This window comes from Neodiprion fabricii, chromosome 6, assembly GCF_021155785.1.
Source record: "Neodiprion fabricii isolate iyNeoFabr1 chromosome 6, iyNeoFabr1.1, whole genome shotgun sequence".
NCBI classification, from domain to species: Eukaryota; Metazoa; Arthropoda; class Insecta; order Hymenoptera; family Diprionidae; genus Neodiprion; species Neodiprion fabricii.
The window spans coordinates 3,688,408-3,701,328 of record NC_060244.1 but is presented as its reverse complement, the minus strand read 5'-3'; the positions used below and the strand labels follow the sequence as shown (position 1 = coordinate 3,701,328).

At 39.0% G+C, this 12,921-nt stretch overlaps 5 protein-coding genes across 12 annotated transcripts in view; 1 reads left to right on the top strand and 4 right to left on the bottom strand.

Annotated features, from left to right (window-relative positions):
* The window catches only part of LOC124184409, a 209,439-nt gene extending 202,693 nt beyond the window's left edge, over window positions 1-6,746 (bottom strand). Inside the window, exons 1-2 of one of the 3 annotated variants that reach the window (XR_006871191.1) lie at window positions 6,632-6,746; window positions 6,057-6,194 (exon numbers count right to left, since the gene is read on the bottom strand). The gene's annotated coding sequence lies outside the window, so the exon portion shown is untranslated. The remainder of the gene's footprint in view (window positions 1-6,056; window positions 6,195-6,631) is intronic. The other 2 variants (XR_006871192.1, XR_006871190.1) reach the window with 2 other exon arrangements.
* LOC124184413 lies at window positions 28-1,984 on the bottom strand. Its single transcript, XM_046574077.1, has 2 exons — window positions 1,750-1,984; window positions 28-1,642 (listed from the first exon to the last, which is right to left on the bottom strand). The coding sequence occupies exons 1-2, from the start codon at window positions 1,951-1,953 to the stop codon at window positions 1,394-1,396; spliced, it is 453 nt and encodes a 150-aa protein (XP_046430033.1). The 5' UTR covers window positions 1,954-1,984; the 3' UTR covers window positions 28-1,393.
* Window positions 3,104-5,200, bottom strand: LOC124184403 (cytochrome P450 9e2-like). Its single transcript, XM_046574055.1, has one exon. It carries the CDS (start codon window positions 4,911-4,913, stop codon window positions 3,369-3,371), a length of 1,545 nt encoding a protein of 514 aa, XP_046430011.1. The 5' UTR covers window positions 4,914-5,200; the 3' UTR covers window positions 3,104-3,368.
* Window positions 6,747-7,091: 345 nt separating the features above from the next.
* Window positions 7,092-9,905, top strand: LOC124184402 (alkylated DNA repair protein alkB homolog 8). Its single transcript, XM_046574054.1, has 7 exons — window positions 7,092-7,486; window positions 7,592-7,823; window positions 8,017-8,139; window positions 8,303-8,506; window positions 8,583-8,968; window positions 9,054-9,209; window positions 9,351-9,905. Exons 1-7 carry the CDS (start codon window positions 7,391-7,393, stop codon window positions 9,903-9,905), a joined length of 1,752 nt encoding a protein of 583 aa, XP_046430010.1. The 5' UTR covers window positions 7,092-7,390.
* A 92-nt stretch (window positions 9,906-9,997) lies between these two features.
* Window positions 9,998-12,316, bottom strand: LOC124184412 (high mobility group protein DSP1-like). Of its 6 annotated transcripts, none has more exons than XM_046574073.1 (4): window positions 11,954-12,316; window positions 10,538-10,698; window positions 10,227-10,416; window positions 9,998-10,106 (listed from the first exon to the last, which is right to left on the bottom strand). In XM_046574073.1, exons 2-4 carry the CDS (start codon window positions 10,657-10,659, stop codon window positions 10,098-10,100), a joined length of 321 nt encoding a protein of 106 aa, XP_046430029.1. In that variant the 5' UTR covers window positions 10,660-10,698; window positions 11,954-12,316; the 3' UTR covers window positions 9,998-10,097. The 6 variants fall into 6 exon arrangements, with proteins under 6 accessions (XP_046430029.1, XP_046430030.1, XP_046430026.1 ...); XM_046574074.1 differs by having other exon boundaries at window positions 10,538-10,682; XM_046574070.1 differs by lacking the exon at window positions 11,954-12,316 and adding an exon at window positions 11,582-11,899.
* Between the last annotated feature and the right edge of the window lie 605 nt (window positions 12,317-12,921).

Genomic DNA, 12,921 nt, shown 5'->3' with positions numbered 1-12,921 from the left:
GAGAGAGAGATAGAGAGAGAGAGAGATAGAGAGAGAGAGAGAGAGAGAGAGAGAGAAATAGTAATTCGTAATATATCTTTCTCATATATTCGTATATAAGTTTTAGGCATCACGCACGAGTATATTATTATTATTATAATATACGTTGAAAGATTTTACGTTCCATTTCGAACCTTGTATGCATACATACCGATGTGTATATACATATACGCACTAGCCACTGCCGATAGGCAGACGCAGTGTCACGACCCAACCAGCATGTCCAATGATATACTTACGATATATTATTATAAGTATGATATATTAAGTGTTTTCAGAAAATATATGATCTATATATGATAATAAATACATAACGTTTTACATTATTTGCATTTTCACTTCTAATTTTAACATACGAGTCAATCGCACCTCTGCAAATATAATTGCAGCTTACAAAGAACGTCAGACAGCCGGCGATCTGTTTAGCTTGAATCTTTTGCACACACCAACGGCCAGAAAGACACCCGCTGCCTGTTGCAAATACCAATAATAACCAAATGACTGGTGAAAAAGTTTGACGCGTGACTGAATTAGCGAACCAACATTTCGACGGTAAGTTCTTTTTCTCTACTTTGGAAATTTGTTACATTGTATACTTGCCAGTGCGATCGAGATGAACAGCACGGACACAGCGACCGTATGGACATTCGATTTGAGGAGAATAAGTGTGCGTTTCAAACAGCCGGACTTGTAAGCCAAATCTTCGGTCATGATAAGGCACTGGAATATTTTTACCGCGTTAATTCCAGTTCGACGATAATTTTTCGCATGTAAATTCGAAATTATTCTACCTTGTCAATGGAGGAGGAGCAACAGCTCTGAGGAATTTTCATGTTATAGCGAGCCCAGTCTCGATACGATCTGATTCCGCAGCATAGCAGCTGTTAGTGGTTCAACACAGAATTGGGAGTCATTAAAATCGTGCTATTGTCTATTTTAGTCCAATATTAGCACTTGGCTGGAAGATTAAAAAAAAGAAACAAAAAAATTCATCAACTCTTTCCTGATCTTTCCGACGGAAAATCCAGAATTTTTCTCAACGTGAAACAGACATAGAAAAAGAGGAATACATATTCCCTAATGGAATTTTGCAAAAATTTTGTTGAATTTTTCATGTTTCCGAACATCGCATCAATGGACTTTTTGTTGCACGAATCCCTTACGTATCTGTGAGTGTTGTCCCAGGCTTCGGTAACCCAATCTAAAGAATGGTAGTTGACTATCGTGTTAACCATATCTTCGCGTAGCTTTCTCATGATTTTATCAAAGAATGAAAAGCTCATCACCGCGCAAACGAAGATAACGCACAAAGATATCACTTGACACGATATGTACTGTAATTACATATGATTCATTAGCAAATTGTGCAACGGAAATAATCGCAGACTCCAGATAATCTGTAGATAATCATAAGACTCACGATGGTCAAAAGTCTTCTCCTTTTCTTTACTATCGACAGAATACCCAGGAAAGAAATACCGGCCGTCAACAGACCGACGAAAAGTAGTATCGTTACAAAAAGTCGCTGACCGACAAGTCTGGACATTAATTTTGTGTCAGCCAGCATCCATATCGATATAATGAAGGCTGTTATACCTGAAAACTGTGATATGATCCAAGATTTAAGTACTTTCGAAATCTCCACCATGAGCAATGGGTAAATGTCTGAAACAGTGTGCATATCGGGACAAGCAATATTCTGCTGCTTACGAAAGTTGCACCGTTTACGCAGAGGAACGAGAATTTGATGCATTTCTTGGGTAGTCGTTTGTAAGAGAATTCGAAATTGGGTATGCCGAAGAGTTGATCCTTTTTGGAGTTCGCCGGTATAGATTCATCGCTCCCGGTAACCTCTTCCTCGACACTTTCTCCGCTCTCCGTTTCATCGTCGGTCACAACCTCTTTGCGTCTCATTATCCGTTCGATGATAGTTTCCTCATTTCCTTAGGCCAAAATAATCTGATCCCCCCCCCACCCACCCAGCCCGCAGAACACGTCAGGCTGTTTGTTACAATTATAGTGAATTTACCAATGATCAAGACCGTCAATTAACCACCATTCGTTGGTACGTGTGAAGTTTGCTTTCAATTTCAATCATATTTTTTCCAGTTGATTAGTGAACGATTTCACACGTTGTCGCAAATTATAGGGTGATACAGCAAAGACTATCATGACATGACTTTTATAATATGACCGAATATCACGATCCGTTTTTCAGTCTTCGATATGTAACAGACATAGGTATGTATGTTTACACGGACGAAACACAGACTCGATTAATTGGCTAGCCACTTAACGCTTGACAAGTGAGACACATTCTGTGTGCGGATCAAGTGAAACTATCCAGTTGCGTAACATCATGCAATGGTCAAGTGTACATCTAGTCTCGAGTATCGGACTGCAGATTTATACTCAGAATCCGAATAACAAGAAACTGCGAACACTGGATGATAAACAATAAATTAATTGATATTACGGTATTCCGGTGATCAAATATGCATTATGCATGTACTTATATATTTTTTACAAATTCACCCAAGTATGCGATTAACGCAGACTCTCGTACAGGGTAATTATCTGAAATTCAAAATACGCGTCAAAGCTAATAATAATTCGAGCTGCTCACATTATTATACTCTGATGACAGCACACGGACAGAGACCTTGGAATGGTGAAGTGTTTGTCTTTTTACTTCTCTAAAAGACGCTGAAGCTACCGGGTAGGATATTAATTGCATACCGAACGCGAGGTCGTCGATCAAAATAATTTAGCAAAACTTGAAAATCTGAATTTTACCAAATTGTAAAGAAAATCTTTACATGATTATAGAAGTTAAACTGAGCCGAATATTATGCTACTTAAAAAAGTTTATTATACATCCAACTGCTATCTTCGAACTCTGGCTTCAGTACAATGACTCTGAATTAAAATCTTATCATTACTGTCCACGTCATATGAGTTTATCAAATCTTTTTCTACAGACAAAATATCGGATTATCACTCACAAGAAGCAATCGCTCACTGTGTTATTGTTTACATCAAAGGCATGGAAGAGAAGAAATTATTTTAACTCTATGGCGCAGTATTTATTGCAATGAACTACGCAAGGTGATTTTTTTTTTTTTTTTGCATACATATACAGCGTGGTTGTAGGTTTCTTTTTTAACTATTCTACCAACCGGTTCTCATCTTGTAACCATAAAATAAAAACAATAAACAAGAAAATTAAAACAAGTTTCGTGGCAGTTCAACCGTGAAACCTCTTTCACTGAATTAAACATCTCTCGTCATATACAGCACAATTCAACAAATCCATATTTTCTGCAAAATCAACAAACTGCCGGTTTCCTCGATTCCAAATCCAACCAAAATCCATGCTCGGCCGCCATGGCTGGGCTTTTTTTGTTGAGGACTAGAGGAACGTGGGTTTTGGAACCGACGCGAATGTGGAATTTCCTTAAAAGACAGCAAAGCACGATCTTGGTCTCCATCAGGGCGAACCTGTTTCCGGGACAGATTCTGGGACCGACGCCGAATGGCATGTAAGCAAAGGGATTGATGCTTCCCTTGTTTTCCGGACTGAATCTTTCCGGGTCGAACTTCTCAGGGTTCGGGAAATATTGAGGGTCATGGTGAAGGGCGTATATCGGAATCCAGACTCGAGTCCCGGGCTTGACGATTACCGGTTTGCCATTCTCGTTCGGCGGCGGCAACTCAAATTCAAGGTCGCTTAAACGGTCAGTGAATACAGCAGGCGGATAGTAGCGCAACGTTTCGTTCAAGACCATATCGAGGTACTTGAGTTGGCTGACTTTGTCGTAAGAGAGTTTGCCACCCTCCTCTTCGAACGCGGCGTCGATCTCGGCGATCAGTTTATCCTGAATATCGGAATGAACGGCCAGCTGGTGACAGGTGAAGGACATCAGTGTCGAAGCGGTGTCGAAACCGGCGAAGAAGAAAATGAACGCCTGCGCTGTAATTTCGTCGATGGAGAGTTTTTCGTCTCCCTGTTTATGCTTGGCCTGCATCAGTAGATGAATCAGATCCGGTCTGACAATTCCATCCTTAATTCTCGTGGATATCGTGTCCTCGACTATATTGCGGAAAAATGTTGCCACTTTGTGCGAGATGAAGGTCTGTCTCAATAACCTCATCACTGTGGGACTCCAGGTGAACAGGAACATCTTAACAGCCCGCAGGCCACTAAAGTCTGTGGCGTCTTTGCCCATGAGGTAAAACTCGTTCTCCTGATTCTCTAAAGAATTAACGCTAATGCCAAATGCGGCCGTGGCAATCACGTCGTTCGTATATCTCGTGAAGAGACCCTTCATTTCAACGGTAAACGGGCGGGGCTGTTTTTCTAAATAATCCGTAAAGTCGTCCGCGCATTTTGATATCAGCTCGAACATCACGCGCATTTTACTGGATGTGAACGTCGGGCTAACTATGGACCTCATCTCCTTCCAACGTTCCCCCGTCATGGAGAACAAATTGCCACCGAGAAGAGGATCCATCGACGAGTCCACGAAGGGTTTGTGATTGGGAAAGTGATCAAAGTTTTTAACGGTAACCGATTTTATCAATTCGGTATCTCGCAAAACGTAGACGGGATTTGTGAATTCAAATGCACCGGAGTACTGGGCATTCGGAAATTCGTCGTATAAATCCTTGATGAATTTAGCGAAGGATTTTCTCTTCAGCACCATCGGCAGCATGTTGCCAAAAATGAATACTGGCTTGCTGTACGGCACATTAAAACTCTTGTAATACCAAAGTACTGTAAAGTTCCTCCATAGATGAGTCCCCAAAAATATACCAAGTAAGCCAAGGACAGCCAAGGCCGCCGACCACAAGCTATTCCACTCCTCTTTCATCGTGGATCACGATATTGTTTCCCCTCACGTAAAAAAAAAATCTCTCACTGTGTGTTGTACTAAATTGTTTATAAGAACAACGTCAGCGTCACTTTCGATCGACCTTCCACTCGCTAAAATTTTCTAATTCTACTTCCGATCAAATCTGTCCAAGAAGAAAGGATTCTTTTTCAATACTCTGAAGATGGAAATCGACCTAAAGCGCACCAAACTGGATGTAAAATTGCACGAAATCTTCCGCCTGCTTTCGAATATCTCGCTAAGAACGATTCCGCGCTGACTGAATCAGTCGTAGCTTTGCTCCAACGTTTTATATCTCCGCTTCAAACTATACTTTCGCCATTTACGCCGCGGATTGCTTCATCATATTCATGTAACGACACGGACCGCTTGTATGTACGACGACACATGGAGTGGCTACTGCAAACCGTATCTGATTATACGTGCACTCGTGATTGTTATTAATCTTCACATGCAAGCGTTCCAAACCAAACGTATACCAGCGCAATACAATTTCCGAAATCAAACGGTATCAATCATCCAATTAGCAGAAAATACGCACCATTCGTGAAAGAGATGTAAGAAAGAAACAAGGATACATGTGGAAATTATAAATTTTTGCACAAAATGCTAGGAATAAACGACGTCGATACGACAGAAAAGCCTATTAATTTCAATGTCAACAGATATCGAATTTTGAAATCAAAGTATTAGGTGATTAGTAAAGGTACGGATGAAAATCACAGCGTTAAGAATAAGATGAGGTGCGATTTTACGTTATATCCATTCATTTCGAACAATATTGACCGGCAAAATCTGTCTTCACCGACAGAGTAAAATATCACTGCCTTTGGCCATTATCGAAGACCACGCAGTACTGGAGTAAAAATAATGCAGTGAACGCAACTCTACAGGCAATGCCGAAAACAATACCCAAAAACGTTTTCTGCTTCCTAATAGTCACAATAATATAGTTTGCTACAGCAACCTCTTAAGCTGCCGTAAAATCTTATCGTATTACCCGATTCGTATGTCGGATACGAATTCGTGCATCCATGCTCTGAGAAAATGAGTGTGGCGCGGGGACGTGAGGACTGGCGATCATGCACATCGAAAAGACAAACAAGATCGTATGTGACTCACCCGTCGCCCAGCGCCTGAACAGCATCAGCTTACTTTGCTCCGACGTATTTGCAGCTGCACCGGGTCGTCGTCAAGGCGTTGATTTCTGACTGCGTTGTTGACTGCATTTCAATTCAATATTTCACTATCGGAGTCACTCTGCGAAAATAATTGCCCGAAAGTTATGATGGTGGATTTCAAAAAACAGCGGTTTACATCACAGCAAATGCAATCAAGACAAACTTTCGGAATAAGAAGTCGGAACAAAAACGTAGATACACTATGGTAGCAAAATGCAAACAGAGGAAGAGAAATAATAAAACGAATTGTCGTACCGGTGACAATATTCGTGTATGAATATCAAAGTGAACAGCACGCAGCTACACAGCTTTCCGATTGTAAACAAAAACAAATGCCTACACAAGGACGACCGAATCGCGAACGCAATTTGTTTCGTGACGTCGCGAACGTTTGTTGCGGCAGAAATCGTACTTTATATGCTCTGCATCGAATGTGTAACCGGTATTTACGTGCACTTGCAACGATTAGGCCAACTTGGCGTGATAATATTCAATTATTTAATGTGTTAGACGTACCCCAAAATTAAATCCGCGGCGACCGAGACGCTACGTCCGAACTTCACGACGTTCGAACCTCGTATCTAGAGTTGCAAAATGGCCGCCGGTTCGGTCGTGCTCGGATTGACTCGGAGTTGTTCGGGAGACTTCGCGCACACATTCTTAACCGCGGTATTTTGAACGGAGACCGCGGTATCTGTTCGATGGTATTTACACTACATGCCCTTTCATTTCACTTTTGTACTACAATCGTTATATTGGCAGAAATATATAAGTTCAGAAGTAATCGAATCGAATATTTCGTCGGAAATTTTGTAAAATTTCATCCACTTCCGTAACTGAAGAGATAATATTTAAATAATGTTGTCGTTTGGTTATTGCCGATTTGGATAAATCTTTTTTTCTGATATTTAAAGAAAAAATCAATCGTGTCATCAATTTTTAAATATTTGATCTGTAAAATACATGTTTTATATCCAGAGCCATCTAGTCCAGTTTCTCTGAATGCGTTCGTACACAATTTTAAAAGAGCTCGTCGTCTACAGTCACGCGTATCCAGAGTCAAGCAGAAAACAGAAAACACATCATAACCTTAAAAAATTTATCTGCTTCTTGATACACTGTTCTCCCGCAACACAACATAACCTCTCTTATTCCCTTACAGATGGAATCACTTGTCATTGGGTTATCGATAATAGTGGCCTAGTAAAATATAACTACTAGTAACTATTGGTCGTTCAGATATTCATTTTAAGTGTTTTTGACTAATAGTCTACAATGAATCCTGCTGTGAAAAATCTGCGAAAGCAGCGAAGAGCACAGCACCGACTCGCTAGGGATATGAATATCAAATGCAGCGATGAGCCTACGCAGGTCATTGTTGTAATAATTTACAATAACGAGACAAATATCATAACGCATCAGGATTCACGATCTTAGCTATGTAGTGGTTTACTCAATGTAAGAATTCATTTTCAGTGCCTAATGATTTGCAATGCCGGACTGGTTACGGGATTGCGAAGAGAGGATGTGGATAGCATCGTAAATGAATTGGTACCATCGTATAATTTGATCATGCCAGTCGGTAAATCGTATTGTTTTTTGAAAGTGCGTACTAAGGAACATGCTCAGATTGTATTCGACGCTTTACATGGCAAATTGAAATTTCAGGACAAGAATACCCCATTGTATTTGTCCTTTACTGAAACTGGTATGGATCAAATCAAATTCTTTTGATGGTTTCTTCTTACTTCTTTGTTCATACATTCGAATGACGATCATCGGTATGAGTAATATAGAAAACATTCATGCCATAAGCTGCAATTCAACTCAACAGAAATGAAATAGATCTAGATTCAGAGTATCTAGTATTTGTGTATAATTGAAAAGATTATACTTTGCAGTTCCAAGTGCAGATGACGATTTGTGGAATAAACCTCTCCCACCAGGGTTGAGATTAATAGAAGAATTTATAACTTTGGAGGAAGAAGATTTCCTTTTGAAATTTCTCGACTGGACAGAAACAGGTAAGTTTTAAATATCAGTTTCAACCTCATATCTCAGATATTAAAATATTGTAATGAAATAAAATTCATCCCATAAATTACTTCGATTATTTATAACATTTTACTGAAAACAGTTTCTAGAATACTCGAACTCTGATTCTTATACTCATGTACGTTGTTCTAGGGACAAATCCCTCTGAACTGAAGCACAGACAAGTCAAGCATTTTGGATACGAGTTTCGATATGACACTAACAAAGTGGACCCTGACAATCCAATAGCTCCTATTCCAGAATCGTACAAATTTCTGCTAACTCGCTTCAAGGAACACCAATGTGGAAACTATGATTATGATCAGCTTACAATCAACCGTTACTTACCAGGCCAAGGCAAGTTCCTGTTATTCCTTTTCAAAGATGAGTCTCGCGACTGTGCAAGGAATAAATGTTACTGGTTTTATTACAGGTATTCCCCCTCATATAGATACACATAGTCCGTTCGAAGATACTATTCTTTCCTTGTCTTTGGGTTCCCCTTGTGTGATGGAATTTAAACGTGGGGAGGAGCGAAGATTGGTATTTCTTTCATCCAGATCGCTACTGGTTATGTCAGGGGAAGCACGATACGCATGGATCCACGGAATTGTACCAAGACACAACGACGTTATCAGAAACAAAGACGGAGTAACGGTTTTGCAAAGGTCAACGCGTACCTCTTTCACATTTCGGAAACTCCACAGTGGTGACTGCAGATGTAGTTTCGAAAAATATTGCGACTCTCGAAAAAATTATTCCTCGACTATTATCAATAATAACTTAGCTTCTGATATAGAGAATACGTACGTTCATAAGGTAAAGTTTACATCGAGTGCTCACTTTTACACCATATACATACCCATCTTTAAACCTCTCGTATTTTCCATTATTTTTATTCTAGGTTTACGAACAGATATCAGACCATTTCAGTGAAACGCGACACAAACCCTGGCCTAATGTAACAAAATTTATTGAATCACTGGATAAAGGAGGATTGCTCTTGGATGTTGGATGTGGGAATGGAAAATATCTCCACGGAAGACCAGATATCTTTAAGGCAAGCCTCTTCTAATTGGCGTAAAAAAAATTACGCTATTATTTCACAATCTTGTGACTATTCCACATTTACCATATCCGATTATACTTGTAGTAAACTAAAGCAGATATCTTCGTTTCATTTTAATATCTGCAACTTCAGGTGGGTTGTGACCGCAGTTTTGGATTGACTGATGTTTGCCATGGTAGAGGATTCGAAGTATTACTGGCAGATTGTTTGCATATTCCATACAAAAACGATTCCTTGGATGCTGTGATCAGTATAGCGGTTATTCACCATCTTTCCACAATCGACAGAAGAAAACAAGCCATTTCCGAAATAACACGAGTGTTAAAACCCGGAGGTCATTGTTTAATCTATGTTTGGGCAAAGGAACAAAAAAAGAATTCCGTAGCATCCACCTACTTGAAAAGTCGCACAAGTGAACATGACAAGCTTTTGAATGATTTGGGGGAAACTGTGACTATCGAAGGAGGCGCAATTCTTCCTGTCCACGAAAACCGTACGGAATTCACACATTCAGATATGCTCGTTCCGTGGAAACGAAAAGGTGGTGGTAATTTCCTTAGATTCTACCACGTATTTGAAGAAGGCGAATTGTCCAGTTTGTGTTCAGAATTGCCCAACGTTTTAATTACGAATACTTATTACGATCAAGGCAATTGGTGTATAATTCTAGAAAAAGTAAAAAGCTAACCAGCAATCAATTTTTCTGGAATCTATGAAAACTTGAACATGTAAACTAGAGAAATTCTGCTCAAAGTGCACAGTAATAAAATCAAATATTATTTATCAGTGAAAAATGTATGATTTTCTTCGTTATTGTTTCAGAATTTTTGTTTTTGTGTCTGCAAAACTTGACTGCCATCAATTATTGTTCTGTAATTCTCACAATAGCTGAAAAGTTTTAATAAAATGTATTTCAATATCATACTGGCTAGGATGAACAATGGTAATTAAAAATTTCAATTCCGAAAATATTACAACAAAAATGATTAATACATTATTCGTACATACCCGTTCGTGCTGATTGCCGAGGAAAGTAGACTGTTCATTTACTGCCATTTCTTTGTACCTAGATCGCGTTTCGGTGTCAAAATTGTTCCACATTTTTGTCAATTCTTTCATGATATCATTCCTCTCCCATTGCGGATGCTCTGAACTGATTTTGTGCCGTTCAATATTGCAAAAGTAAAAGAATCCTAGCCTGCAATATAGTCAAATCCATGATTAATATTCTGGAAATGTATCTTCAGAGTTAGATAAGAATATAAATGTAACATTGACAATGAGTATTATAATCATTGTTAAAACGTAAGATCGTGTACCAGGTTGTGTCGGGTTCACCCTCATCTTCAATATCCGAATATATTTCTTCATCATCCTCCTCCGTCACATTTTCGTCTCTACCTTCTTCCTGCGGGACAGAAGTTTCTTTCTTTTCCTCCATCACCAAAGTCCAGAAGCCCGTGACTGTGTATTCGAATAATTGATATTTCAATTGAGTAAGTAGGTAACATGAATTTATACCTATTTCACTTCTCTATCCACTATTAAATCAAAGATTAAAACTTGCCCAAAGCTACGAAGATTAATTAATTATTGACGTTCTACCGCACGGTGTTGGTAGCGAAAATTTTACCAAATAAAGATAAGATAACTATCCTACCTATCCGCATCACGCCTTGGTGCTGCGATCAATCAACTACGTTTACGAGGGCATAGTTTTCATATATTCCCGTAACGTGTCAGGAAAAAACAGGGTAAAAAAATTTGATCCGTTTAAATGTATGTTTCTGCTTAGTTTTATCCTAATTATTTGTCTCGTGGGCACGTAATCATATCAGCAGTCTTGTGTCTCTCTCGCATTCGCATACTGTTGTCTAGCTCTGTCTCTTTCGCACTCTTGATTGTCAGCACTGACCATCAATCATTAACGGAATGTGGCCTAAGCAATACTTTCCTATCGTTTCTATCGCAGTCTCATTGTCAGTAACCAAGATTTTATTCAATGCAGAACTCAATTAAACCGGGAAGATCTCAATCCCAAATTACGCCCAACGGAATAAACTGAGAGTATTTATACTACGGTTGAGTAGTAGAAATGCGTAAATACTCCGAGCTTCGAGTATAGCGAAATCAATTATGTGAATGACATTGACCATTGGGAACTTAGGGAATTAGATACAAAAGCATTGAATTTCTGTTAATACAGCATGAATGGCACAAGGAAACGAATGAATGTGGAAACGCATGCAAATCCATTAGAATTCAACAAATATCTTTAGACATTCTTTGCGTTCGAGGTGCTGAAATACGATATTATTCAGCAGTGACGACAAACAAGAATCAAGTGCATCAATAGTGCTTACAACGTTTCTAACCATGATCGTCGACCAAAATTGAACCCTCCGTAATTTTATCGTGTAATGCCGACAACTCGATATCTCTCAGTCGTCTCAGTCAGCCAGCCGGCACGAAGCAACCATTTTGTTACGCTTCGTCGATCTTTCGGATCGCGTCAATAATTGCCACTTTTCTATGCCTCGCGTATATTTTAATAAAATCAGTAGATGCCCGCGTGGGTGGTGGATGTCGATACGAGCCGAGATGCGAAATCTGGTTATCCCGAAGAATAATTTTACAAACTCTACGAATCAATTGAGGCTGGCCCTCGCCCTACGAGCTAAACAGCTTCACGTCATTTTTTTCAGCATGTATAGAGGAGAATAGTAAAAATTTACCTCCTTATCGCTTGAACCGATGTTTTATATCGAGCAAAGCTCACCGAATACCCAAAAACGTGTCAACAACGTGAAGTTAGCTGTTGAAGTGACCTCGTTAGTTTACATGAATCTCGCAATCGTAATGTTCTTACACCTACTTCGCATACTGACCAAGTCTCAATACATTGATTTCACTAGTTTTAGCGACTCTCGAAACAAAATATACTCCATGTATTTTTCCTATTGCTCTGCTGTTGCGCACAATAATTCGTAGCTTAGTTCTCGTAACGGCACAATACTTCAGAGACGGATGAAGCAAGGGCAAGTTTGGCTACGAATTAATCTACCAACAATATAAGTCTAATACGAGTACAGATTATTTTACATATTTTTTGAAAAGTTTATTTATCCCTAAGAGATATACAAAACAAACATTTTCCTTTGTAACTATTACAATTCCCTAAAATAACACAGAGAATTCATCTGTCATGAGTTTCAATATTTGTTTTTATTATTATCTCCATCAAATGGATGTATTTATTTTTATTTTATTTTTTTGACTTTTATCATTTTTTTTTTCGTATCAGTACAATTCATTTTTAACCAGCTATGTTAAAATTATGCACATCTGCAAATCAGTATTAAAATATTACAATTTCATATTTTACAGTATTCGTCCTCTAGCTCCCTCTAAAACAGGTTTTCCTCTTTTTGTCGGTTTTCTTTCATGTAATAATACAATTATTCATTGTGTGACAGTGTGCAGGGGAGAATGAAGAGTTACGTTGTGTAAATGGCGGCTAAAACTGCGGCTGAGCCAAGAAGTCAAGGTGCGAAGTTTAATTACTCAGTCTGTTGCGGTCGCAATACTGTGAAAACAAAAGATTGATTTCTTTCTTGCCACTGTGCAGATAACATTTTTTTAAACGATCGGCGTCACACTTTTTTAACGCACAATTATAGTCAAATAAATGGCCAAGGGTCAC